General features: G+C 46.9%; 1 protein-coding gene across 1 annotated transcript in view; it reads left to right on the top strand.

Annotated features, from left to right (window-relative positions):
- Positions 1 to 24,778, top strand: part of STK10 (serine/threonine kinase 10) — a 120,916-nt gene that overhangs the window by 77,582 nt on the left and 18,556 nt on the right. Inside the window, exons 8-12 of the mRNA XM_029218226.1 lie at positions 1,809 to 1,943; positions 2,813 to 3,358; positions 5,843 to 5,973; positions 10,540 to 10,663; positions 11,114 to 11,293. Of these exons, the coding sequence (XP_029074059.1) occupies positions 1,809 to 1,943; positions 2,813 to 3,358; positions 5,843 to 5,973; positions 10,540 to 10,663; positions 11,114 to 11,293 (1,116 nt within the window). The remainder of the gene's footprint in view (positions 1 to 1,808; positions 1,944 to 2,812; positions 3,359 to 5,842; positions 5,974 to 10,539; positions 10,664 to 11,113; positions 11,294 to 24,778) is intronic.

The following is a 24,778-nucleotide window of genomic DNA, read 5'->3' as shown; positions in this document are numbered from 1 at the left end:
GTTTGGTTACGTGCCCATTGTCTTTCCCGCTCAGCTGCGAACCCCCAAGGCCAGGGAGCTTGCCTGTCTCCTTGTTTGGCCTTATTTCAGCAGCTGGCACATCACTGGCCTCAACATGGGGCTGAGGCATGAATCAACAAATGAACGGGGCGGGGGGGGGGGGGTGTGGGAGAGAAAGATAAGAAATAAAATTCTTTACGTCTTTACTAGTTTGGACTAACTAGAGAAAGTCAGGCTGGCTTAGGAAGATCTGAATGACAGGGCTCTTTAAAAGGAGTGAGGTGTATTGCTTTCCCGTGTGCAGAGTGGGGTACCCAGGTTGGATAGGGTGTTGCCTCTGGCCTTCCACAAATGTACTAAACAGATAAGAATGAACAAGCAGATAGGAACGATTTGTAGTGGACCTGTCAGGTGTGAATGTGTTTTCAAGGTGTTTTCAAGAAAATTTATTCTCTTTAGTCATTTAAATACTTCCCTGCAATCTTGTTGACACTGTTCCTCCTCTGATAACTGACAGTAAAAACGGTGAATTTCATCAGAGCCTTCCTGCGCATTTCAAATGAGCAAATTCCAACCTAACAACTGTCCCACCCTGCCCCTGCCAATGCCTTTCTAAGTGAGTGTGGGGAATTGAGGAATCCCTTGTCCCTGTCCACAACCTGGTGCTGGGGACAAGATGCTCAGAGACAGACTTGTACCAGGGAGACCTTCGGGCTGATTTACCATCTGCTGAGGTCTTAATAAGAAGCTGTGGTGTTTTACAAGGTCCGTGAAAGAGCCTTCACCTTTTAAAGATGTGGCATTTCTGTAAACACCTAGGAATAGAACATACACTGCTTGGCCTCGAGATTTTGCAAACACACACATCCACCCTGAGACCTATACGAGCATTTTCATAGCAGCTTTATTAATAGTTGCCCCAAATGGGAAACAATACAAATGGCCAGCAACAGCAGGAAGAATAAACAAACCGTGACAGAGTCACGTGGTAGAATACCGCACGGGAATCAAAAGGGAAGAGTTTACTGATATATGCAACAGGGTAGGTGAATCTCATAGTCTCAGCTCAACTTGTGTTGAGTGAAGAAAGCCAACCACAAAAGAATACGAACTCTGTGATTCTGTTCAGATGAAGTTAAAGAGAAGGCAAACCTAGTCTCTGGAGCTGGGTGGCTGTGGGGAGTGAGGCTGACTGTACGGGGAATGGGGACCTTCTCGAGGTGATGGAAATGGTCTGTGTCTTAAGCTGGGTGGTGGTTACACCAGGTGTGTACGTATGGAAAAAGTCCCTGAGCTTAATGATGTGTGAACTTTACTGTGTGTAAGTAATTCTTCAATAAAGTATATGTGTGTATACGCATGTATATACTGTATATATTATATTTTTTAAACCGTATATGAAAACCTTTTAAAAAAGTAAATTAACAAACAAACCTCCTGAAACATTACTTCTGCTCCCACTTTGGGCTAAGCTCTTCCCTGTGCGTGATCTCATTCCATCCTCATGCCTTCCCTGTGGGTCTGGCATTATTGTCTCCACTTCAAAGGTGAGAAGCCTGTAGCTCAGAGAGGGAAGGGGACTTGCTCGGTGTCACACAGCTGGTGAGTGGCAGAGCTGGCTCACTTTCCACCACACACAGGACTTTCTGAGCTGCCTCTGGGTCTGCCTGACCAAGTTCACAGTCACGTTTCGGTCAGGGATGCCGCTGGCCTTCTCCGCCTGGGGGATCGCCTCCCCCAGCCTTGGCTGCCCCTCCTCACCCCCCAGCCCACAGTGGTTCTAATCCAGCTGTCTTGCCCCCCCTCAGCATCCCTTCGTCAGCAGCATCACCAGCAACAAGGCTCTGCGGGAACTGGTGGCCGAGGCCAAGGCTGAAGTGATGGAGGAGATTGAAGACGGCCGGGATGAGGCAGAAGAGGAGGACTCGGTGGATGCCACCTCTGTAAGGCCTGGAGGAAGCGGGGAGGGGGCGGGGGCGTGCAGGAGGGATGGGATCCCCGCAGGCCTTGACTGGTGTGGGAGGGGCCCGGCGGTGCAGGAAGGGTTCCCTTTTGTTTATCCCCAGCTCAGAGGTCACAGGCCCCCACGCCACCAGTTGTGTAAGACAACACGTGGGCCGGGATGAGGCAGCAGGGCGTGTTGACCAAATCCTGTACGTTTTCAGGGAAGACCAGGAATCAGATTTTTTTTTTTTTTTTTTTTTTTGCTGTACGGGGGCCTCTCACTGCGTTTCACAATAGCAACTATTCACAGTATTTCACAATAGCAACATTTTCAGTACTTTCTACCCCTGAAAAGCTCTAAAAAACAAAAACAAAACAAAAAAAGTGGCTAATAGTCTGAATCTAGCCCCTGGATAGGTTTGGCTTGGCCTTTCTGTGATTTTTAAAAAAATTTGAGTTAGTTACCATCTAAAAATTGGGAGATGTCATGTACAAGTCCAGATTTGAGCTTGCCTTGAAAAATTGGAGGGTCTGGGCACAGGGGGCCCATTTTCCCATGTTGTCACAATTGGCTGGAGCGGAGTAGCCACTGCCCCCTTTTGACAGGGCATGAGCTATGTAGCTGGCCACGGTTGCCTCCACTCCTAGGAGGAATACCTATTCCTCAAAGCAAGTAGTACAATAATTTTATTGTTAGTTAGGCAATAAGGAGTGGGGAGGACTGTGGCCTACTAGAGAGGGATACCTATTGTACCTCCCTGGCCCACTTCACCTTGTGGGTGTCTGACTTTCTGACCTCACTGCATCTCTGACTCTTGCCTCGGACACACAGTAGCATGGCCTTGACTATGTTTTTTTTTTCTCCTAGCCTCTGGGGAACCACACTCGGGAATCCTCTGAGGTGAGTCAGCTGAGCCTCGATGCTGACAAGCTTCTCAAAGAATCATCTTTCACCCCACTGCCACCTAGCCAGCCTCAGGACATTGTGAATGGGCCCAACCAACCCTCTGGGGACACATCCCTCCAAGCCACCAGCCCCCCAGATGTAGCCCCTGGAAATGAGAACGGCCTAGCAGTGCCCGTGCCCCTCCGGAAGGCCCGACCGGTGTCCATGGATGCCAGGATTCAGGTATCCGAGGAGAAGCAAGCCACTGACCAGGGTGGGGACCTCAGTCCAGCAGCCAGCAGGTCCCAGAAAGCAAGCCAGAGCCGTCCCAACAGCAGCGCCCTGGAGACCTTGGGTGGCGAGAAGCTGGCCAACGGCAGCCTGGAGCTCCCTGCCCAGGCGGCTCTAGGCCCTTCCAAGAGGGACTCAGACTGTGCCAGCATCTCCACCTCCGAGAGCATGGACTATGGTGCCTCCCTCTCAGCCGACCTGTCCCTGAACAGAGAGACGGGCTCTCTGTCTATCAAGGTAACTAACGCTGCCCCTTGTGCCTCAGGCTTGGAGCAGGAAGCACTGCAGAATGTGTTGTTGCCCAGTTTTGGTGTTTGAAGGCATATGGTGGCTGCCTTCCATTATAAGTAGTTCATGAGACTGCTCTTTCTTTCAAGAGCTCTCCGTCTGATTCATAGTTAAACCCCCAAATATCTGAGTTCGGTCTGGGATTTAGTCATGTCAGGCAATTAATTGGTTTGGGTTTTAATTTCAGTTTGGGTTTCCATTTAAATTGGGTTTGGTTAAAGGCCCTGCTAAAATGGGGGAGAGACGATTCTAGAAGCGAAAGTTCTCTGACTTGGAGGTCAGCCGTGTGGTCCAGCTGCCGACTGATTCAGTTAAAGGGAGTGGGCTCGAGGCTTCCTCCTGGCTCGTGGCTGTTCTGCAGGAGGTAGCATTGTGAATGACAGTAGCCACTGCACTTGAGAGCTCAGCACAGGGCCTGTACTGCAAAATGCTTAAAAGCAACCACAGATGAGGCGCCTTCAGTCATCCCAAAGTACAGCGCAGCAAAGAGAGGCTCAGGTGGGAGGTGGGGAGCTGGTCAGACTCCAGACCCTGAGCTCTGAATCCCACATGCCATTCTGCCCTCGCGGTGGGAGCTTTGGCCTGCTTGTCCTCAGGAAGGGCAGACCGCATCCCCTGCCCATCTCACAAATCGTGAGATATTCGTGAACTCACTGTTGGTCACCTGGTTGGCCACACTGAGGACCTCATCCCCAACCAAGGCTGAATTTACGGAAGGTTCTGCATCTTTTTTGTTTTTCCCTTCTGTCACTTACTTGGTGAAAATGACACAGCAGAGACTCAAAAATATTGGCCAAATGCAAGGGAGCCAAAGGAGAGGCAGTCAGCCAGCACAGTTAGCTTTGGGAACAGAAAGAAAGCACAGTTTTAACAGGTCACCAGGACAAGCGGAGATGGCAGCAGCTTTGATGTATAATCATTTTCCTTAGGATAGGGGGTCTGTCCCTTCTCTTCTTAAAAAGACACTAAGGGCTAAAAAGAAAACAGTAATTTTTTTTCTTTTCTTTTAAATAAAGGTTGACCCACCCACAGCCGGGTCCCCACCTCTTCTCAAGGGTATTGAGAACATCCTTTGCTGGCGGGCTGGCAGTGAGTCAGGGAACGAGGCTGTTCTGATAAGAGTCCACGGCTGCGTCAGCACCCTTGGCTTGACGGGGAGCCTGTTACCCCCAGGCGGAGGCCCTGTGACCAGGAGCAGCTCTAGTGTGAGGGCTGCACGCAGGCCTCCTTCCTCCCCCGCCATCTCCAGCCAGCCTGCATTTCTGGTTGCTAGCCTGACTCATCTTGAACTGAGTCCTGGGACACGTGAGCTGGATGCTGAAGGGTGATGGGCTGCAGGGTGACCTTTCAGGGCCCATAGCATCCAGAGCTCCTGGGCGAGGTGCTATGGGAAGAGGTGGGAGCCTGCAGGGGAGGGGAACCCAGACCTCAGGGCCAAGGGCAGCCTGCTGGGCTCGACTGAGCGGGCACGGGGGTCAGCGTGGACTTTGAGGGCAGAGGCCTCCTGCTGGGCGCCACCCTGGCTCTCCCTTCACTCTCAGGCTGGCAGGCCCTCGGAAAGGCTGGCCTGGACTGCACCAGGAAGGGCCTCGGAAACCAGTGGAGAGGTCGCAGGGGAGAGGCCGTGATGACTTCCGTGCAGGCCCACGGGCCTCATCCGAATCAGGATGGAGGACTTTCAAAGGGTATTTAAATACCCTTAACTCCTCCTGGAGGAGTTCTGGCAGCACTGCGTAAGCAACCACACGTGAAAGGCATGATTATTCATAGGGAAAAGTAAAGATAAAGATTATGAATAATCTCATGGTGGCTCCAGATGGGCGTGGCCTCCTGTGGAATTCAGGTCAGGTCAGGTCAGATTTGGCTGCCAAAGCAGTTATGAACTCTGGTTTTCCGGGCTCTTTGGATTTTGGCATTGAGGATAAGAGATCGTGGTCTGCGATAATAAGTATCAAAAATAAAAACCAAGTGTTGAACCCTTGCCACGAGCCGGGTGGTGTTGTGTGCCCCACCACCATCGCACCTTTGGAACCTCCTCTGACAGGTCGAGGAAGCTGAGGCTCGGAGAGGACAAGGGACTTGCCCAGGGTCACAGAGCCAGTAGGTGGTAGAGGGAAGATTGGAACCCAGCTCGCTCTTTCTGACGCCGCGTCTTGTGTGTGAGAGAGTGCTGGCAGCCAGCGAGCAGGGGATGGGCCGTGTCTGAAGGGCGAGATCAGGGAGAGGAAAGGGCCCAGCGTCAGACACTCAGCCCCCCACCCCCCACCCCGCCCACTGAAAAGCGTGAGGCAAGAGGGGGACAATGGACAGTCGCCTCCTACCTGGACGGGGCTGAGGCTCTGGGGCCAGGAGGGCTGTGGGCTGCACCCTCTGTGTCGCCCATGGATTCTTAGCTGTGATGCTGAGCTTTGCCTGATGATCTGCCCTGGCCAGAACTCGAGGCTGCACAATAAGACCCTCAAGAGGACACGCAAGTTTGTGGTGGATGGCGTGGAGGTGAGCATCACCACCTCCAAGATCATCAGTGACGATGAGAAGAAGGACGAGGAGATGAGATTTCTCAGGTAAGCCCGGGAAGGGCCGCTGATGGTGGTGAGAGGGTGGGGATGCGGTGAGAGGGATGGGCGTGGGTCCTCCTGGTGCAAGAGCTGTTTGTCTGTCTACAGCATCAAATGTGGGATCAGGGACACAGAAGGAAGCTGGCTTTGCCTGAGATCCTGCATTCTCTAACCCACCCAACCCCCCATCCACCAATCCATCCACCCACCCATCCATCACCTACCCACCTACCCAGCCCTCCACCCTCCCCTCCAGCCAGCCAGCCATTCACCCATGTATCCATACCCCCCAGCAGGTTGGGGGACATGGTGGTGACCCAGGTAGTTGAGGCTGTTGCCTTTGTAAAACTTACACCTCATGGGCCAACAAACAGCACACAAGATAATTCCCAACTGTGGTACATGCTGTGAAGGGAATAATATGGGTGAAAGGATAGTGAGCCCCTGGGCCGGGGTCGGGGACGCCGCTCTGTGGGAAATCCCCTGAGCCAGAGCCAGGAGGTTGAGAGGAGCTGGCCACGAGCAGAGCCGGGGGATCACGGAGGGAACTGCAAGGCCAAGGCCTGAGGGTTGACCGCGTGGCTTGTTTAGGGACCTGAGAGGGCAGGGCTGGAGTGTGGAGTGTAAGGTGGGAGGGAAAGGATGGGGAGCCGTCCCATGACCTGCAGGACCAAGGTCATGTTGGCCCGTGGGCAGGGGTGGAAGAGTGTGGATTTCATCCCCAGTGTAGCTGGAGTGAAGCAGGTGGAGAGTGACCAGCGGTAACATCCCTTTTGAAAGCCAGCTCCGCTGCCGTATGAGTCTGGGCGTAGAGGTGGGGCAGGACTGAGGCAGGGATCCAGGGAGACCCCGGCCAGGATGGTGGCCAGACAGAGGGAAGAAGTGGTTGGATGCAGCATGCATTTTGGAGGCAAACCCCGTGAAACTGGAAGGGATTGGTGTGGGGAGGAGGGTGTTAGGCAAAGCTGTTTGCTAGGAACTATCTTTGCACTTTTAAGGCGCTCAGGCGCCCTGACAGCCCTCCTCAGGGAGACCCTATCTCGGCCGTTCTGTAAATTAGGAAACTGTTTCTTTTCTTTTTTTTTTTTTTAACTTTTTTTTTTAAGGTAGAGTTTATTAATTTATTTATTTTTGCGGTGTTGGGTCTTCGTTTCTGTGCGAGGGCTTTCTCTTGTTGCGGTGAGCAGGGGCCACTCTTCATCGCGGTGCATGGGCAGCTCACTATCACGGCCTCTCTTGTTGCGGGGCACAGGCTCCAGACGCGCAGGCTCAGTAGTTGTGGCTCACGGGCCCAGTTGCTCCGCGGCATGTGGGATCCTCCCAGACCAGGGCTCGAACCCGTGTCCCTTGCATTAGCAGGCAGATTCTCAACCACTGCGCCACCAGGGAAGCCCTAGGAAACTGTTTCTTGGTGGGGACTTACCTGCCTCAGGTCATCCAGGTGAGAAGCTCTGTCTGTGTGAGGATTCTACCCAGCTTCCACTGGACCAGGAAGCTTGCTGGGGGGCTGCCAGGGGTGGGGGTGAGTGGCTTCGCAGTTAGGGAGGGAGGCCTTGGACCCACGAATCTCCCTTGAGGCCAGGCCTTTGAAGGCTAAATTCATGATTGATTTGTAGGACATCTCTAACATATCAAACACATTCATATCTTTAAAAAGCACGGGGACTTCCCTGGTGGTCCAGTGTTTAAGACTCCACACTCCCAATGCAGGGGGCCCGGGTTCAATCCCTGGTCGGGGAACTAGATCCCACATGCGTGCCGCAGCTAAGACCCAGTGCAGCCGAAAATAAGTAAATAAATATTAAAAAAAAAAAAAAAAAAAAGAAGCAAGGCCTGATTTTCCTAGAGGGGTGGGATAGGGAGGGTGGGAGGGAGACGCAAGAGGGAGGGGGTATGGGGATATATGTATACGTATAGCTGATTCACTTTGTTATACAGCAGAAACTAACACACTATTGTAAAGCAATTATTCTCCAATAAAGATGTAAAAATAAATAAATAAATAAATAAAATAAAAAGGAGAAAAAAAAAAAAAGCACAGACATCCCAAAGCCAAACATAAACAGTTTTGGATGGCTGGGGGCATTTCTGCCCTCTAGGAGCCAGGGGGATGAGAGGCAGACTTTTCATTGGTGGAGTTTCTGCGTGCATGCATATGCGTGCACACGCACGCACTGGTGTCCTCATTCCTCATCTATGTGCGCTGGAGAGGCTTGAGGCTGGGGGAGGGGTGGGTGTGGTTGCTCTTGGACGATGACACCACCTTCTGTTTTAATGGTCACCTTGGAGGTGACCTGTACTCCTCACTCTTCAGACACCAAGGGCTCAGTTTCCTTTCCATCACCTCCCCTCTGGGCAGTTCAGGTTCCTGGGGTTGAAATTCCAGACCCAGCACACCCTGTCTAGAAGCGATGCCTCTGGCCCTGGCACTGGGCCTCCACCTTCCTCCCAAGCAGAGGAGTGGGTGCCACTTAGGTTTGGAAGGTGAGATTTAGCCGCGGTGGAGAAGAGGTGCTCACAGTGAAAGAACAAGGCTTTGCTTGTTTGCCTGCTGTGGTCTGAAGGTCCGCACGTCCTGTCAATGTGGCCAGGCCGCCAGGCTGCAAGCTGTGGTGGGCTCTGGCCCACGTCCCTGGTCGTACCTGGATCCTAGCATTTCCGGAGGATTGGGTGACACGTAGGCTTTTGAATGGTGTCACCGAATAGTTGCTCTCACAGATTGAGGCTGCTAGGTCAGAGTTCCTTCTGGTTTTGCCTAAAATTGCTGGTTCTTTCCTTCTTACGCCTGTGTCTGCCTGCCTTTCCCTTGTGAGAACTCAGGTTGGTCAAGGAGGAAACGTCAGAACCCGGCTGCTTACCTCCTTCTCTGTTCGTTTTTTGGTCAGTTGTTCTCTGAGCCTTAGTCTCTCTTGTGTCAGGGTCTCCCTCTCTTTGTCAGCTCTCAGCAATCACCTCCTGCCTCCTCTCTTCCCAAACGCAGAGGCTCCCAAGAGAGGCTCCTCTCTTCTGTGCCTCTAGAAAGCATTTCTGGCTTCTCCCAGAGACTGGGCAGCCTTTACCTCTTCTTCTCGTTATCATTCGAGAAGTTACCACTTGGGGAGTGATTGCCATGTGCCAGACAGACACTACAGGTATCATCTCATGTAACCTTAAAGAACCTGAGAGGTAAAGATTATCTCCCCATTTTACAGATGCAGGAACAGAGCCTGCACAGACTTAGCGACTGCCTAAGGGAAAGTGAGCTGAGCTAAGATTCAAATAAGGCCCCCCGACCCCTGAGAGCGTGCAGGCCTCTCCTGCAGCTGTTCCACTCAGAGCTGTGAGGAAAGCCCCACAGCGGGGGTGGCCATGGTACAGGCTGCAGACGCTGGACTGGAATAGGACACAGGCTGCCAGGGAACCGCCTCCTGTTCACAGTCAGGAGGCCCAAGTTCTTTCTGCATCATTTTAATTTCTGATTCCATAAATGATACATATCAATTTTTAATGGACTTGCCCAGAAAGAAACACAATTGGTGGGGTTTATCCCAGCAGTATTTTTTCTGTGTACACACATATACACAGTGACAATAGGTATGTTAACAAATGAAGGTACACTGTGTGGTTGGGGTCAAATTTTTATTGTATTTACATTTTGAATAGGTAATATCGTGGTTCAAATCTCGACAAGAAAAAGAGGGTAAACAGCGAAAAATTTCCCTCTCTCACTTTTCTGCCAGCCATCCAGCTCCCCTCCTTGTGTTAATATTTTACAGTGTAATCCTTCCAGAAACACTCAGTGTTTAAATAGGAAAGTAAACGCACACATGCACATGTGCACACACATATAGGGTCCTTTTTGTTTTTCACCCAGATGGTAGGTAGCATAAGAGACCCACACTCTTCAACACCTTGCTTTTTTCATTCAGGGATCCATCCCTATCTGTTCATAAAGAATTGCTGCATTTTTTCATAGATTTTTTTTCCATGTAATTCAGTATCTCCGAGGACTTGATTTTTTTTAATGGTTGTATAAAATTACATCAGATGGACATATTTAATTAGACTTATTGATGGACATTTGTTTCTAATTTTGTACTATTATACATAGCATTGTTATGGATATCCTTATTCAGTTCTGTTGTGCATCTATGAATATCTCTTTAGAATCAGTATCCAGAAGTGGAAGCTACTATGTCAAAAGGCAGAGACTTACTGCATTGTCCTCCCCCTATATTCTTGCCTATTTAATGAAGATGCTGTTTCTTTTTAATTTGTATTTCATATCCACATAGCTAATTTAAAGATTTTGTCTTTTGTTTCAGGTCTGTCCATGTTCTGTACCGCTTTTTAAAATTAGAATATTCCTGTTTTTCTTATGGATGTGGAAGCACCCTTTATATATTAAAATTATTAATGTTTTGCCTGTCAATAAACGTCCAGTAAAGTCTGAGTTCTAAGTTCGCGTCATGCCTCTACCCCAGTCTTGTGTGACGCCTCTCCACGCCCCAGCCTTCAGTGTCCCTAGCTATGAGTTATATGATCACTGAGGGCACTTTCTGACTGAAATGTCCACATCCTTCCACCCTTCAGGCGCCAGGAACTCCGAGAACTTCGGCTGCTCCAGAAAGAAGAGCATCGGAACCAGACCCAGCTGAGCAGCAAGCATGAGCTGCAGCTGGAGCAGATGCACAAGCGTTTTGAACAAGAAATCAATGTGAGCGTGAGAAAAGATGGGTCCCTATAGGGCTTCTTGCTTCCATGTTTTCTCTAAGCGGAAGTTGCAGAGTGAGGATGATTGGGCATGGAGAATAATTCACAACAATTGCCCAATTCCTCTGTTTCCTGATCTCATTAGGCGTTGACTTATAAACACAGCATTGCATGAAGGTCACGATGCTCCTCTGAGTCACACAGGAGGATCTCTAGAGGGGCCATAACCTTTACTGAGCCCCGTGCAACCACCCTGCGAGGTAGATGGTCTGGTCTTCCTTTTGCACATGAGCAAAAAGACTCAGAGAGGTTCAGTGACTTGTCCCAGGTCACACAGCAAAGAGGTGGTAGACCTGGGATTCAAACCCAGGTCTGAGCACGGGCTCTGGGCTTTCCCCATCTCCCTCCCAGGTATAAGGTGACTTTCCTGAATTTCCCTTTCTGCTCCTTCCAGGCCAAGAAGAAGTTCTTTGACACAGAGCTGGAGAACCTGGAGCGTCAGCAAAAGCAACAAGTGGAGAAGATGGAGCAAGACCATGCTGTGCGCCGCCGGGAGGAGGCCAAGCGGATCCGCCTGGAGCAGGAGAGGGACTACGCCAGGTTCCAGGAGCAGCTCAAGCTGATGAAGAAGGAGGTGAATACGTGTTGGGTGGAAGCAGGGGTGTCTAGGAGGATTAGGACCCTCTCAGTTGCAAGTAATCAAAACCCAACTCAACCTGGCCTCAGAAACAGAGGGAACTCGGGGGAGCTTGTATACATGAAAAGCTCACATCCAGCTATGTCTGGATCTACACCCTCCCGCTGTGCCATTAGGAGCCCCTTCCCCATCATTTGGGCTCTGCTTTCCTCTGTGTGGATTTGGTTTCAGGCAGGCCCTCGCCATGTGGCCTCAGGCAGCTTCCTGTACATCCCCCTAGCTTAGCAGCCCTCGCTGAAAGAGAGCAGGGGGAAGGAAGGGATGGCAGTTCAGGGAAACTTGAGATGCTGTCTCCAGAGGGGCAGTGGGTGCTGGATGGGTGCACACACGTCCTCCATGCCCCACTCTCCCTTCCCCCAGAACAGCAGCCCCCTAGTTTGGACCTATGTGCCTGTTCTCCCTCTTTTCCCATCCAGCTGGAAGGGGAAGTGGGAGGTGGCAAAGAGGTAGATGGTCCTGAGACAAGGGAAGGGTGGCGTATTTCTCAGCCTGCCCAGGGAAGGGCATCTGGGTCCCAGAGAGCAGCCCACACCTCCCCCTGTGGAGCCAGATACTGGGAAGCTGGGACAGACTTTCTTTCCTAAACTCTCAGGAGGAAGGAGGGGGACGAGGAGGGTAGAAGCCCCGGGGCAGGTATACCAATCAAGGCTGCTTCCCAGTCTCCAGATGGGAGCAGCAGGTGAACAGCTTCTAAGGGTAGTCCATGGTGCTCAGGGACCTCAGCTCCTAGACTTGACTGTGACGGACATGACATTTGGTGTATCCAAGGGCCCTCCAGTGGCTGCCTGTGGGAACTGGGGCCAGTGGCTGGCTGAGCAGGGCCAGGGCTGGGCTGAGACAACTTGTCTAGGGCACAGAATTTAAGGAGGTGCCCAAAAACTCCATAATCAAGATAAATAATATTCTGATGCAGTGTTTTAAAATAAAAATTCATGTAAAATATTCATGATGAACAGAATGTCAGCCATTTAAAACAGAGGCAGGGGACTTTCCTGGCGGTCCAGAGGTTAAGACTCCGCGCTTCCACTGCAGGGGGCGCGGGTTTGATCCCTGGTCAGGGAACTAAGATCCCACGTGATGCGTGGTGCAGCAAAAAATAAATGAAATGAAATAGAATAAAATAAAATAGGCAGGATCCGACAGGGCTGGGGTTAGTGTGAGGCGATGAGGCTGAGCCCTGCAAGTATAGGACTTGACCCGGTCTGTATTTGAATTTTGTTCATAATTTTTTTTTGGCATGAATTTTGAGTTTTTAAAATTGTATTTATCTTGATTACTGAGTTTTTTGGCATTCCCTTTTGTGCCTGAGGTGAGTGCCTTGACTTATCCTGGTCCTGAACCTCCTGCTGAGAGATGGGCCAGTGGGCTGAGATGTGTGTGGGGGACGAGGGAGAAGCTGATACTAAGCACATCCCCAGCCCCAGTGCCGGGAGCACAGACTTGGTTCCAAGTCTCGGCTGTGTGGCTCAAAGCGAACTGCTGGGCTTTGGACAAGCTACAGGCAGACCTTGTTTTAATGCACTTCGCAGATACTGTGTTTTCTTTTTTTTACAAATTGAAGGTTTGTGGCAACCCTGCACTGAGCAAGTCTTTCTGCACCATTTTTCCAACAGCATTTGCTCCCTTCCTGTCTCTGTGTCACATTTTGGTAATGCTTGCATATTTCAAACTTTATCATGATGATTATATTTGTCATGGTGATCTGTGATCAGTGGTCTTTGATGTTACTTTTGCAAAAAGATTACAACTCGCTCAGGTGATGATGAGCATTTTTTTAGCAATAAAATATTCTTTAAGTTACATACAGTTGTGTTTTTTTAGACATAATGCTGCTGCACACTTAACAGACTACAGTGTAGTGTAAAGATAATTTTTTCTATGCACTGGGAAACCAAGATATTCACGTGACTTGCTTTATTGAGAAGTTTGCCTTATTGTGGTGGTCGGGAACCGAGCCAGCAATATTTTTTGAGTTCTTGCCTGAGTTCTGGCTGCCTTCTGTCACAGTGAGAGTTATTCAGCTACTGTTCTGTTGAATATCTACATGTGTGGCACTGTAGGAGGTGCCAGGGATACTGTAATGAACAAAATAGATGGGGTCCCCACACTCAAGGAGTTGTTAATTGCCAGGGAAACCAGAAAAAAAAAAAAAGCACAACATCAAATAAAAAAACACTTGCCCATTGCATACATGCTGTGAGAGCAAATAGGTTGGTTAACTAGAGAAGTTACGGAGAGATCAGTATGTGACATTTAGGCTGAGACCAGAAGGATGTTTCTAGGAGGGTGGAACGGCATGTGCAAAGAACATTCCAGTAATAAGAACATGCCAGGAGGGTGGAACAGCATATGCAAAGGCCCTGAGGTGTGGGAAAGAGCTTGGAAAGAACTGAAAAAATGATCAGTGTGGTAGGAGCTTAGGAAGCGATTGGGAGATTCGGACGAGATGAAATCAGACAGGTAGAGAGGGGCCAAATCACGGAGGGAGGTGAGTCAGAAGCAGGAGTTTGCTGTTTGATTCGGTGCTGTTTACCGTGCATTCCTCTCAGATATTTTGAGCATTAAATGAGAAGCACCCAGTGTCTGCCCCAGAACAAGTACCCCGCGGATTCCAGTTTCCTCTTGGCGCCTCACCCCATCACGTACGCGCACCCTTTGTACGTGTGGGTGGGGGAAGGAGTTGTGGGGACTTTAAAAGTGGAAAAAAGAGGAGGTGCCTGGGACGGGGAGGTGTGAGGGGTCGCCACGGAGTTCCTCGCCCTTGGCCGGCACCGACCTTTAACAAAGGTGGACGTTCTTGTTGTTGGCAGCATGCATTCTAGGAGGGTTTTCAAGCCTGTCAGTGAATTCTGAGGCAGTGCGTGGGATCTGGTACTTGGGCTTCTACTCAGATTCAGTTTTTAGGTTTTTCTTTTTCCCTGGGTGTTTTTCTTCAAAAAGTTTTCATGGAAAGAAAAAGCTTGACCTCTTTGCCCTTTTGGCTTCTGCCGTTTGCTAAGACTGTGACCCTGTCACTGTCCTCCCATGAGGCATTCTTGCTGCCAGGACTCCGGCTTGCTGACTGAACAGAGCTGCTGGCTTTAACCTGCTTCATGGTGGAGCCAGGCAAAGTGTAGGCGGCTTGTGCTTGCTTCCGGTTCCCAGAGCTAGCTGCAGGGGTTTTGTTACTTAATTAATCAGTATATATTTTTAGAGCTCCTACTGTTTGTCACCCCTGTATTAGGCAGTGATGAGCAAATCATACACAGCCCCTGTCCTCAGATTTGCCATTGTTGTAAGAGGCTGTCAATGTGGAAAGAGTTGCATGTTACATGGTTATAAGAAGTTTGAGAACATACTACATTTTTATCAGAGGGAGTAAAGGGGGAAGGTGGTCTTTTCCACTTGTAAAGAGAGAAGCAAGTTCTTTTAGGATGGCATCATAGGGAAGTGGTTGTGTGGACCTGGAGTCAGAGAAACCCGAGTTTGAATCCCGACTCTGAACTCAGGCAAGCTGCTGCAACCCACGGAGCCTCTGTCTCCTCTGTGAAAGCAGGTAATGACAGGGTCACTCATGAAGCTGTTCTGGATAGAGACTAAATGACAGAACCAGGCCCCTGGCACCTGGTAAGCACTTACTGCATGCTGGCCCTTTCGGTTATTCTTACCATTATCATTATTATCAGTCTCCAAAGTAAGGTCTAGAGATTCTTGCTGGTGGGGGCCGGTGAAGGGCTTTGCTTCATGGTACCCCCCCCAGGTGTCCCACGATTCCATGTCCTGCCATTGCCTACTCCACAGTCCGAAGACCTTTGATCACAAAGGTCACCTGTGTGAGGGCTGCAGGCGAAGCCCAGCAGGGAGGCTTGGGTACGCCCTTGGGTTGGTGGTTTGGATGCACCAGCAGGGGTGAAGGACAAAAGTGGGCATGAGTAGGACCCCCAGTTGAGCAGGCTCTGAAGTACCCACAGATGCATTAGCCAGCCCAGTGCTGCATCAGAGAAATCCACACGTGGATGCTGGAGAAGAAGACCATACACAGACCCACGTGGACGAGCAAGGAAGGGTTCACCCTGTCCATCTCCCTATGATCCACTGAATGTGAGAAAGCCAGTCATGGTGTGATCTCAGGCATAGAAAACATACAAAAATAACAGAGGGTAAAACTTGAGATGCCTCATGGGACCTCTTTCATGGTTACAGCAATTGTTATGAAATATCATGCTAATGACCTTCCAGCATTTAGGAGGTATGCATATAGGAAAAATCATTATTCGTAAGCTAGTTGAATGGGGACGTGTTTATTCTTCATTGTTGTTTCAAGTAATTAACTAAATCTAGTACTGTGTGTGTCTACATATAGAAATAGAATAAATGTATAATTGTGTTCTATGAGAATGGAATTGATGGTCTGGTCCTCAGTCCCCATACACACAGTACACTTAACATCCACGAGAAACTCAGTGGACAATTGTAACTTACTTCTTAGATCATCTAAATTTGAAAACAAATTCAATCAGTCTTGAAGGAAATCTTTCCAGAACTCTTTGTTTTCCTGCCTTCCTAGGCAAAACTCATTAAACATAATTTAACTATTTCTTAAATAGTTTGGATCTCTATAACATCAGAGAGTTATATTCCTGGAAGGACCCTAGAAGTCTTAGTTAAAAGCCAGATCATTTTTTCTGATGAGAAAATGGGAAACAAGTCCAGGGACTGTTCCAAAGATGTGCAGTTGGACCAGAAAGCAGGATTTCTGACATGTAGTAGAAAGCCTCTCTTTATAGACCTCAGCCAGAGTGGCGCTGGTCCATCCCTGTCCTCAGGGGTTACGTATGAGCAGGTCCAGGTGTCCCTTTGCTAAGTAGCTCCATGTGACTCTACTCTGAATGTTCTTTTGCTTTCTCCCTCCGTTGTCAGTGGTATAAGACTTCTTACTGTTTTCAGTGCCTTTAGCAGAAACCTCCAAACCCTTTTCTAAATTGCTGTTTCTCATCTTCTGTCCTGGAAAACCACATCATCAAGCTTGAAAAGCACACTTCTAAGCTAGTGCATCCTTTCAATTGTATGATGCCTTGAATGGGGCTGTCAGAGGCGTTTTGACGAACACCTGACTGGTGCTGAATTATGGTTATGTACCATATTATCCAAGCGAGCCCTTGGAAATGGAAGGTGAAGTGGCACAAATGAGATTTTTGAGATATTTTATGAGGACTTCTAACACAGTGATTCTCAACCAGGGACTCTTTTGCTCACCAGGGGACATTTGGCAGTGTCTAGAAACATTTTTGCTGTCACAACTGGGGAGAGGGTGCTACGGCATCTAGTGGGTAGGGGCAGCGATGCTATTAACATCCTGCATGGTGCGTAGGACATCCCTCGCAACAAGGAATTATCTGCTTCCAAAGGCAGTAGGGCCAAGGTTGAGAAACCCTAATCCAAGGCCATTAAAGCTAAAGAACAAAGGGGCAGAATTCAGATTACAAACCTAAAACCATGAAAGAAAACACCCAAGAACTGGAAGAAGAGACAATAAAGAATAGCTGGTAGGATTTTGGGGTCAGATGGATAGTGTATGTTTAACTTTAGGAGAGGCCGCCAAACTTTCCCAAAAGAGTCTGTATTATTTTACATCTCCAAGACAATGTGTGAGAGTTCCAGTTGCTTCACATCGTCACCAGTACTTGGTATTATCAGTTTTATTTTTTCTGTTTTAGCCATTCGGGTAGGAAGTGGTAGCTCATTGTGGCTTTATTTGCATTTCATTAATGACTAAAGTTGAGTATCTTTTCCTGTGTTTTTTTTTGCTATCTACATATCTTTTTTGGTGAGGTACCTGTTTAAACCTATTACCCACTTATTTAACTGGGTGATTTGTTTTTTTATTACCGAACTGTGACAGTTATTTTTACATTCTGAATACAAGTACTTTGTCAGTTATATATTTTGCAAATGTTTGCTCCCAGTCTGTGGCTTGTCTTTTGACTCTCCTAACAGTGTCTTGCATAGAGTGGAAGCAGTTAATTTTGGTGAAGTCCAACTTATCATTTTTTTCTTAGGGATTGTGCTTTTAGCGGCTTGTCTAAGAAATCTTTGCATAACACAAGGTCATATGGTTTAGATGTTTTATAATTTTAGGTTTTATATTAAATGCATAATGTATGGGTGAGTTTCACTATTATTATCATTATTGTTTTGCCTGTGGATGTCCAGTTTTCTAGCACCATTTGTTGAAAAGACTGTGCTTTCTCCACTGACTTGCCTTTGCATCTTTGTGCAAAATCAATTGACCACACATATATGTGTCTATACCTGGACTCTCTGTGCTGTTCTGTTGATCTGTCTTTTACCAGTTCTACAATGTCTTGATAAATACATTTTTACAGTAAGTCTTGAAATCAGGTAGTGTGAGTCCTCCAACTTTGTTCCTTTTTTCAAAATTGTTTTGGCTATTCTAGTTTCTTTGCCTCTCCATATACACCATAGAATCAGCTTGTTGATTTCTGTAAAAATGTCTGCTGGGATTTTTGATTGAGATTGAGTTGAATCCATGGATCAAGTTAGGGAGAAGGGAATCTGAACAATACTGAGCCTTCCTTTCCATGAACACAGTACATCTCTCCATTCATTTAGGTCTTCTTTGACATCTTTCCTTAGTGTTCTTTTTTAGTTTTCAGCATACAGATTCAGCATATATTTTGTTAGAATTATTCTTATCTCATATTTTTTTTGGTGCTGTTGTACAAGGTGCTATTTTTTAATGTCAATTTCTTTTTTTTTTCATTTGTGAGTATACCAGCATTTATTTTTAATTAACTAATTAATTTTTTAAACATCTTTATTAGAGTATAATTGCTTTACAATGTTGTTTTGCTTTCTGCTGTACAACAAAGTGAATCAGCTGTATGTATACATATATCCCCATATCCCCTCCCTCTTGTGCCTGCCTCCCACCGTCTGTATCCCACCCCTCTAGGTGGTCACAAAGCACCAAGCTGATGTCCCTGTGCAAGGCAGCTGCTTCCCACTACCTATCTATTTTACATTTGTTTGTGTATATACGTCAGTGCTACTCTCTCACTTCATCCCAGCTTACCCTTCACCCTCCCTGTGTCCTCAAGTCCGTTCTCTACATCTGCATCTTTATTCCTGTCCTGCCCCTAGGTTCATCAGAACCATTTTTTTTTTTAGATTCCATATGTATGTGTTAGCATATGGTATTTGTTTTTCTCTTTCTGACTTACCTCACTCTGTATGACAGACTCTAGGTCCATCCACCTCACTACAAATAACTCAGTTTCGTTTCTTTTTATGGCTCAGTAATATTCCATTGTATATATGTGCCGCATCTTCTTTATCCATTCATCTGTCGATGGACACTTAGGTTGCTTCCATGTCCTGGCTATTGTAAATAGTGCTGTAGTGAACGTTGTGGTACATGACTCTTTCTGAATTATGGTTTTCTTGGTATATGCCCAGTAGTGGGATTGCTGGGTCATATGGTAGCTCTATTTTTAGTTTTTTAAGGAACCTCCCTACTGTTCTCCATAGTGGCTGTATCAGTTTACATTCCCACCAACAGTGCAAGAGGGTTCCCTTTTCTCCACACCCTCTCCAGCATTTATTGTTTGTAGATTTTTTTTTTTTTTTTTTTTTGTGGTACGCGGGCCTCTCACCGTTGTGGCCTCTCCCGTTGCGGAGCACAGGCTCTGGACGCGCAGGCTCAGCGGCCATGGCTCACGGGCCCAGCCGCTCTGCGGCATGTGGGATCCTCCTGGACTCCCCTGCATCGGCAGGCGGACTGTCAACCACTGTGCCACCAGGGAAGCCCTGTTTTAGGTATTTTTTGATTTCCTCTTTGAATTCTTCAGTGATCTCTTGGTTATTTAGTAGCGTATTGTTTAGCCTCCATGTGTTTGTATTTTTTACAGTTTTTTTTCCTGTAATTGATATCTAGTCTCATAGTGTTGTGGTCAGAAAAGATACTTGATACAATTTCAATTTTCGTAAATTTACCAAGGCTTGATTTGTGACCCAAGATATGATCTGGCCTGGTGAATGTTCCATGAGCACTTGAGAAGAAAGTGTATTCTGTTGTTTTTGGATAGAATGTCCTATAAATATCAGTTAAGTCCATCTTGTTCAATGTGTTATTTAAAGCTTGTTTTTCCTTATTTATTTTCATTTTGGATGATCTGTCCATTGGTTTAAGTGGGGTGTTAAAGTCCCCCACTATTATTGTGTTACTGTCGATTTCCCCTTTTGTGGCTGTTAGCATTTGCCTTATGTATTGAAGTGCTCCTATGTTGGGTGCATAAATATTTACAATTGTTATATCTTCTTGTTGGATTGATCCCTTGATCATTATGTACTGTCCTTCTTTGTCTCTTATAATAGTCTTTATTTTAAAGTCTATTTTGTCTGTTATGAGAATTGTTACTCCAGCTTTTTAAAAATTAATTAATTAATTTATTTTTGGCTGTGTTGGGTCTTCGTTTCTGTGCGAGGGCTTTCTCTAGTTGCAGCAAGTGGGGGCCACTCTTCATTGCGGTGTGCAGGCGTCTCACTATCGTGGCCTCTCTTGTTGTGGAGCGCAGGCTCCAGACGTGCAGGCTCAGTAGTTGTGGCTCACGGGCCCAGTTGCTCTGCGGCATGTGGGATCTTCCCAGACCAGGGCTTGAACCCTGCTTGAATCCCCTGCATTGGCAGGCAGATTCTCAACCACTGCGCCACCAGGGAAGCCCCTCAAACTTTCTTTTGATATTCATTTGTATGGAGTATCTTTTTCCATCCTCTCACTTTCAGTCTGTATTGTCCCAACGTCTGAAGTGGGTCTCTTGTAGACAGTGTATATATGGGTCTTGTTTTTGTATCCATTCAGCCAGTCTCTGTCGTTTGGTTGAAGCATTTAATCCATTTACATTTAAGGTAATTATCGATATGTATGTTCCTATTATCATTTTCTTAATTGTTTTGGGTTTGTTTTTGTAGGTCTCTTCCTTCTCTTGTGTTTCCTGCCTAGAGAAATTCCTTTAGCATTTGTTGTAAAGCTGGTTTGGTGGTGCTGAATTCTCTTAACTTTTGCTTGTCTGTAAAGGTTTTAATTTCTCCATCGAATCTGAATGAGATCCTTTCTGGGTAGAGTAATCTTGGTTGTAGGTTTTCCCCTTTCATCACTTTAAATATGCCCGGCCACTCCCTTCTGGCTTGCAGAGTTTCTGCTGAAAGATCAGCTGTTAACCTTATGGGGATTCCCTTGTATGTTATTTGTTGCTTTTCCCTTGCTGCTTTTAATATTTTTTCTTTGTATTTAATTTTTGATAGTTTGATTAATATGTGTCTTGGTGTGTTTCTCGTTGGATTTATCCTGTATGGGACACTCTGTGCTCCCTGGACTTGATTGACTGTTTCCTTTCCCATGTTAGGGAAGTTTTCAACTATAATCTCTTCAAATATTTTCTCAGACGCTTTCTTTTTCTCTTCTTCTTCTGGGACCCCTATAATTCGAATGTTGGTGCATTTAATGTTGTCCCAGAGGTCTCTGAGACTGTCCTCAATTCTTTTCATTCTTTTTTCTTTATTATGCTCTGTGGTAGTTATTTCCACTATTTTATCTTCCAGGTCACTTATCCTTTCTTCTGCCTCAGTTATTCTGCTATTGATTCCTTCTAGAGAATTTTAAATTTCATTTATTGTGTTGTTCATCATTGTTTGTTTGCTCTTTAGTTCTTCTAGGTCCTTGTTAAATGTTTCTTGCATTTTCTCTATTCTAGTTCCAAGATTTTGGATCATCTTTACTGTCATTACTCTGAATTCTTTTTCAGGTAGACTGCCTATTTCCTCTTCATTTGTTTGGTCTGGTGGGTTTTTACCTTGCTCCTTCATCTGCTGCATATTTCTCTGTCTTCTCATTTTGTCTAACTTACTGTATTTGGGGTCTCCTTTTTGCAGGCTGCAGTTTCATAGTTCCCATTGTTTTTGGTGTCTGCCCCCAGTGGGTAAGGTTGGTTCAGTAGCTTGTGTAGGCTTCCTGGTGGAGGGGACTGGTGCCTGTACTCTGGTGGATGAGGCTGGATCTTGTCTTCCTGGTGGGCAGGGCCGTATTTGGTGGTGTGTTTTGGGGTGTCTGTGAACTTAGTATGATTTTAGGCAGCCTCTCTGCTAATGGGTGGGGTTGTGTTCCTTTTTTGCTAGTTGTTTGACATGGGCTGTCCAGCACTGGAGCTTGCTGGCCGTTGGGTGGAGCTGGGTCTTAGCATTGAGATGGAGATCTCTGGGAGAGCTCTTGTCAATTGATATTACATGGGGCCAGGAGGTCTCTGATGGTCCAATGTCCTGAACTCATCTCTCCCACCTCAGATGCTCAGGCCTGACACCAGGCCAGTGTACCAAGACCCTGACAGCCACACGGCTCAGAAGAAAGGGGAGAATAAAAGAAAGAAAAAATAATTTTTTAATAAAAAAATTAAAAATAATTAAAATTAAAAAATAATTAAAATTAAAAAATTAAAAAGTAGTAAAAAAAAAAAAGAAAGAGCAACCAAACCAATAAACAAATCCAGCAATGATAACAAGCGCTAAAAAGTATACTAAGATAAACATAAAAATCTGAAACAAGTCAGTTGCAGACAGGAAACTCCAAGTCTACAGTTGCTCCCAAAGTCCACCTCCTCGATTTGGGATGATTCCTTGTCTATTCAGGTATTCCACAGACGCAGGTACATCTAGTTATTGTGGGGATTTAATCCGCTGCTCCTGAGGCTGCTGGGAGAGATTTCCCTTTCTCTTCTTTGTTTGCACAGCTCCTGGGGTTCAGCTTTGGGTTTGGCCCCACCCCTGCGTGTGGGTTGCCCTCAGGCTTCTGTTCCCGCTCAGACAGGATGGGGTTAAAGCAACGGCTCATTAGGGGGCTCTGGCTCACTCATGCCGGTGGGGTGGGGGAGGAGGAAGGGGTACAGTAGTTATAATTGGAATGCGGGGCGAGCCTTTGGCGGCAGAGGCTGGCATGGTGTTGCAACAGCCTGAGGTGTGCCGTGTGTTCTCCCGGGGAAGTTGTCCTTGGATCACGGGACCCTGGCAGTGGCGGGCTGCACAGGCTTGCGGGGGGTGGGGGTTGGGCATGTGGATAGTGACCTGTGCTTGCACACAGGATTCTTGGTGGCTGCAGCAGCAGCCTTAGCATTTCACACCTGTCTCTGGTGTCCAAACTGATAGTTGCGGCTCGCACCCGTCTCTGGAGCTCGTTTAGTCATTGCTTTGCCTTCTGTGGGCAGACGGGGAAGGAATCCCCTCTCCTCGTGCACCCCGAAACAATGGTCTTTTGCCTCTTAGGCAGGTCCAGAGTTTTTCCTGGACTCCGTCCCGGCTAGCTGTGGTGCACTAGCCCCCTTCAGGCTGTGTTCATGCAGCCAACCCCAGTCCTCTTCCTGGGACCAGACCACCGAAGCCTGAGCCTCAGCTCCCAGCCCCCACCTGCCCCAGTGGGTGAGCAGACAAGCCTCTCAGGCTGGTGAGTGCTGGTCGGCACTGATCCTTTGTGCGGGAATCTCTCCACTTTGCCCTCTGCACCCCTGTTGCTGTGCTCTCCTCCGTGGCTCCAAAGCTTACCCCCCACCCCCACCCCACCCCGTCTCCGCCCGTGAAGGGGCTTCCTAGTGTGTGGAAACTTTTCCTCCTTCACAGCTCCCTCCCAGAGGTGCAGGTCCTGTCCCTATTCTTTTGTCTCTATTTTTTCTTTTTTCTTTTGCCCTACCCAGGTATGTAGGGATTTTCTTGCCTTTTGGGAAGTCTGAGGTCTTCTGCCAGCCTTCAGTAGGTGTTCTGTAGGGGTTGTTCCACACGTAGATGTATTTTTGATGTGTCTGTGGGGAGGAAGGTGATCTCCATGTCTTCCTCCTCAGCCATCTTGAAGGTCCCCCTTAATGTCAATTTCTAATGTCAGTGCTAGAGTATAGAAAATAGTGGTATATTGATCTTGTATACTGACCTCACTAAACTCACTTACCAGTTCTAGTACTTTTTAAAATATAGATTTCTTGGGATTTTCTACATAGACAGTAATGTCTGCAAACAGAGTTTTATTTCTTCCTATATGCTTTTTGTTTCTTTTTCTTGCTTTATTATGCTGGCAAGGACCTCTAGTGGGATGTTGAATAGGAATAGTAGAGTGGACATCCTTGCCTTGTTTCCAGTCTTAAGGGGAAAACATTTAGTATTTCATAGTTAAGTATGATGTTAGCATTAGGTTTTTTTGTAGATGCCCTTTCAGATTAAGGAAGTTCCCTTCTATTCCTAGTTTGCTAATAGATTTTGTCATGAATGGATGTTGCATTTTGTCAGATGTTTTTCCTATATCAATTGATGTGATCATATAGTTTTTCTTCTTTAGTCTATTGATATTGTGAATTACATGGCTTTGTTTTCAAATATTGAATGAGCTTTACATTCCTGGGATAAAGCCCACTTGGTCATTATGTAGTTTACTTTTTATATATTACTAGATTGAATTTGCTAATATATATTTTTTGAGTATAATTGCTTTACAATGGTGTGTTAGTTTCTGCTTTATAACAAAGTGAATCAGTTATACATATACATATGTTCCCATACCTCTTCCCTCTTGTGTCTCCCTCCCTCCCACCCTCCCTATTCCACCCCTCCAGGTGGTCACAAAGCACCAAGCTGATCTTTCTGTGCTATGTGGCTGTTTCCCACTAGCTATCTACCTTACGTTTGGTAGTGTATATATGTCCATGCCTCTCTCTCGCTTTGTCACAGCTTACCCTTCTCCCTCCCCATGTCCTCAAGTCCATTCTCTAGTAGGTCTGTGTCTTTATTCCTGTCTTACCCCTAAGTTCTTCATGACATTTTTTCCCCTTAAATTCCATATATATGTGTTAGCATACAGTATTTGTCTTTCTCTTTCTGACTTACTTCACTCTGTATGACAGACTTTAGGTCTATCCAACTCATTACAAATAGCTCAATTTCGTTTCTTTTTATGGCCGAGTAATATTCCATTGTATATATGGGCCACATCTTCTTTATCCATTCATCCTATGATGGACACTTAGGTTGTTTCCATCTCTGGGCTATTGTAAATAGAGCTGCAATGAACATTTTGGTACATGACTCTTTTTGAATTTTGGTTTTCTCAGGGTATATGCCCAGTAGTGGGATTGCTGGGTCATATGGTAGTTCTATTTGTAGTTTTTTAAGGAACCTCCATACTGTTCTTCATAGTGGCTGTACCAATTCACATTCCCACCAGCAGGAATTTGCTAATATTTTGATGAGGACTTTTGAGTCTATTTATGAAAAGGATTTGGTCAGTGGTTTTAATGTCACTCTGGTTTTAGTCATCTATTTCTTCTTGAATGAGCTTTGGTAGTTTCTTTCAAGGAATTTGTCTATTTCACCTAAGTGGCTGAATCTACTGACCTA

Source organism: Monodon monoceros, unplaced genomic scaffold (assembly GCF_005190385.1).
Source record: "Monodon monoceros isolate NGI ecotype Baffin Bay Population unplaced genomic scaffold, NGI_Narwhal_1 Super_Scaffold_12, whole genome shotgun sequence".
NCBI classification, from domain to species: domain Eukaryota; kingdom Metazoa; phylum Chordata; class Mammalia; order Artiodactyla; family Monodontidae; genus Monodon; species Monodon monoceros.
Note: the sequence above shows the minus strand (reverse complement) of the source record. Positions and strands in the feature narration are given on the sequence as shown.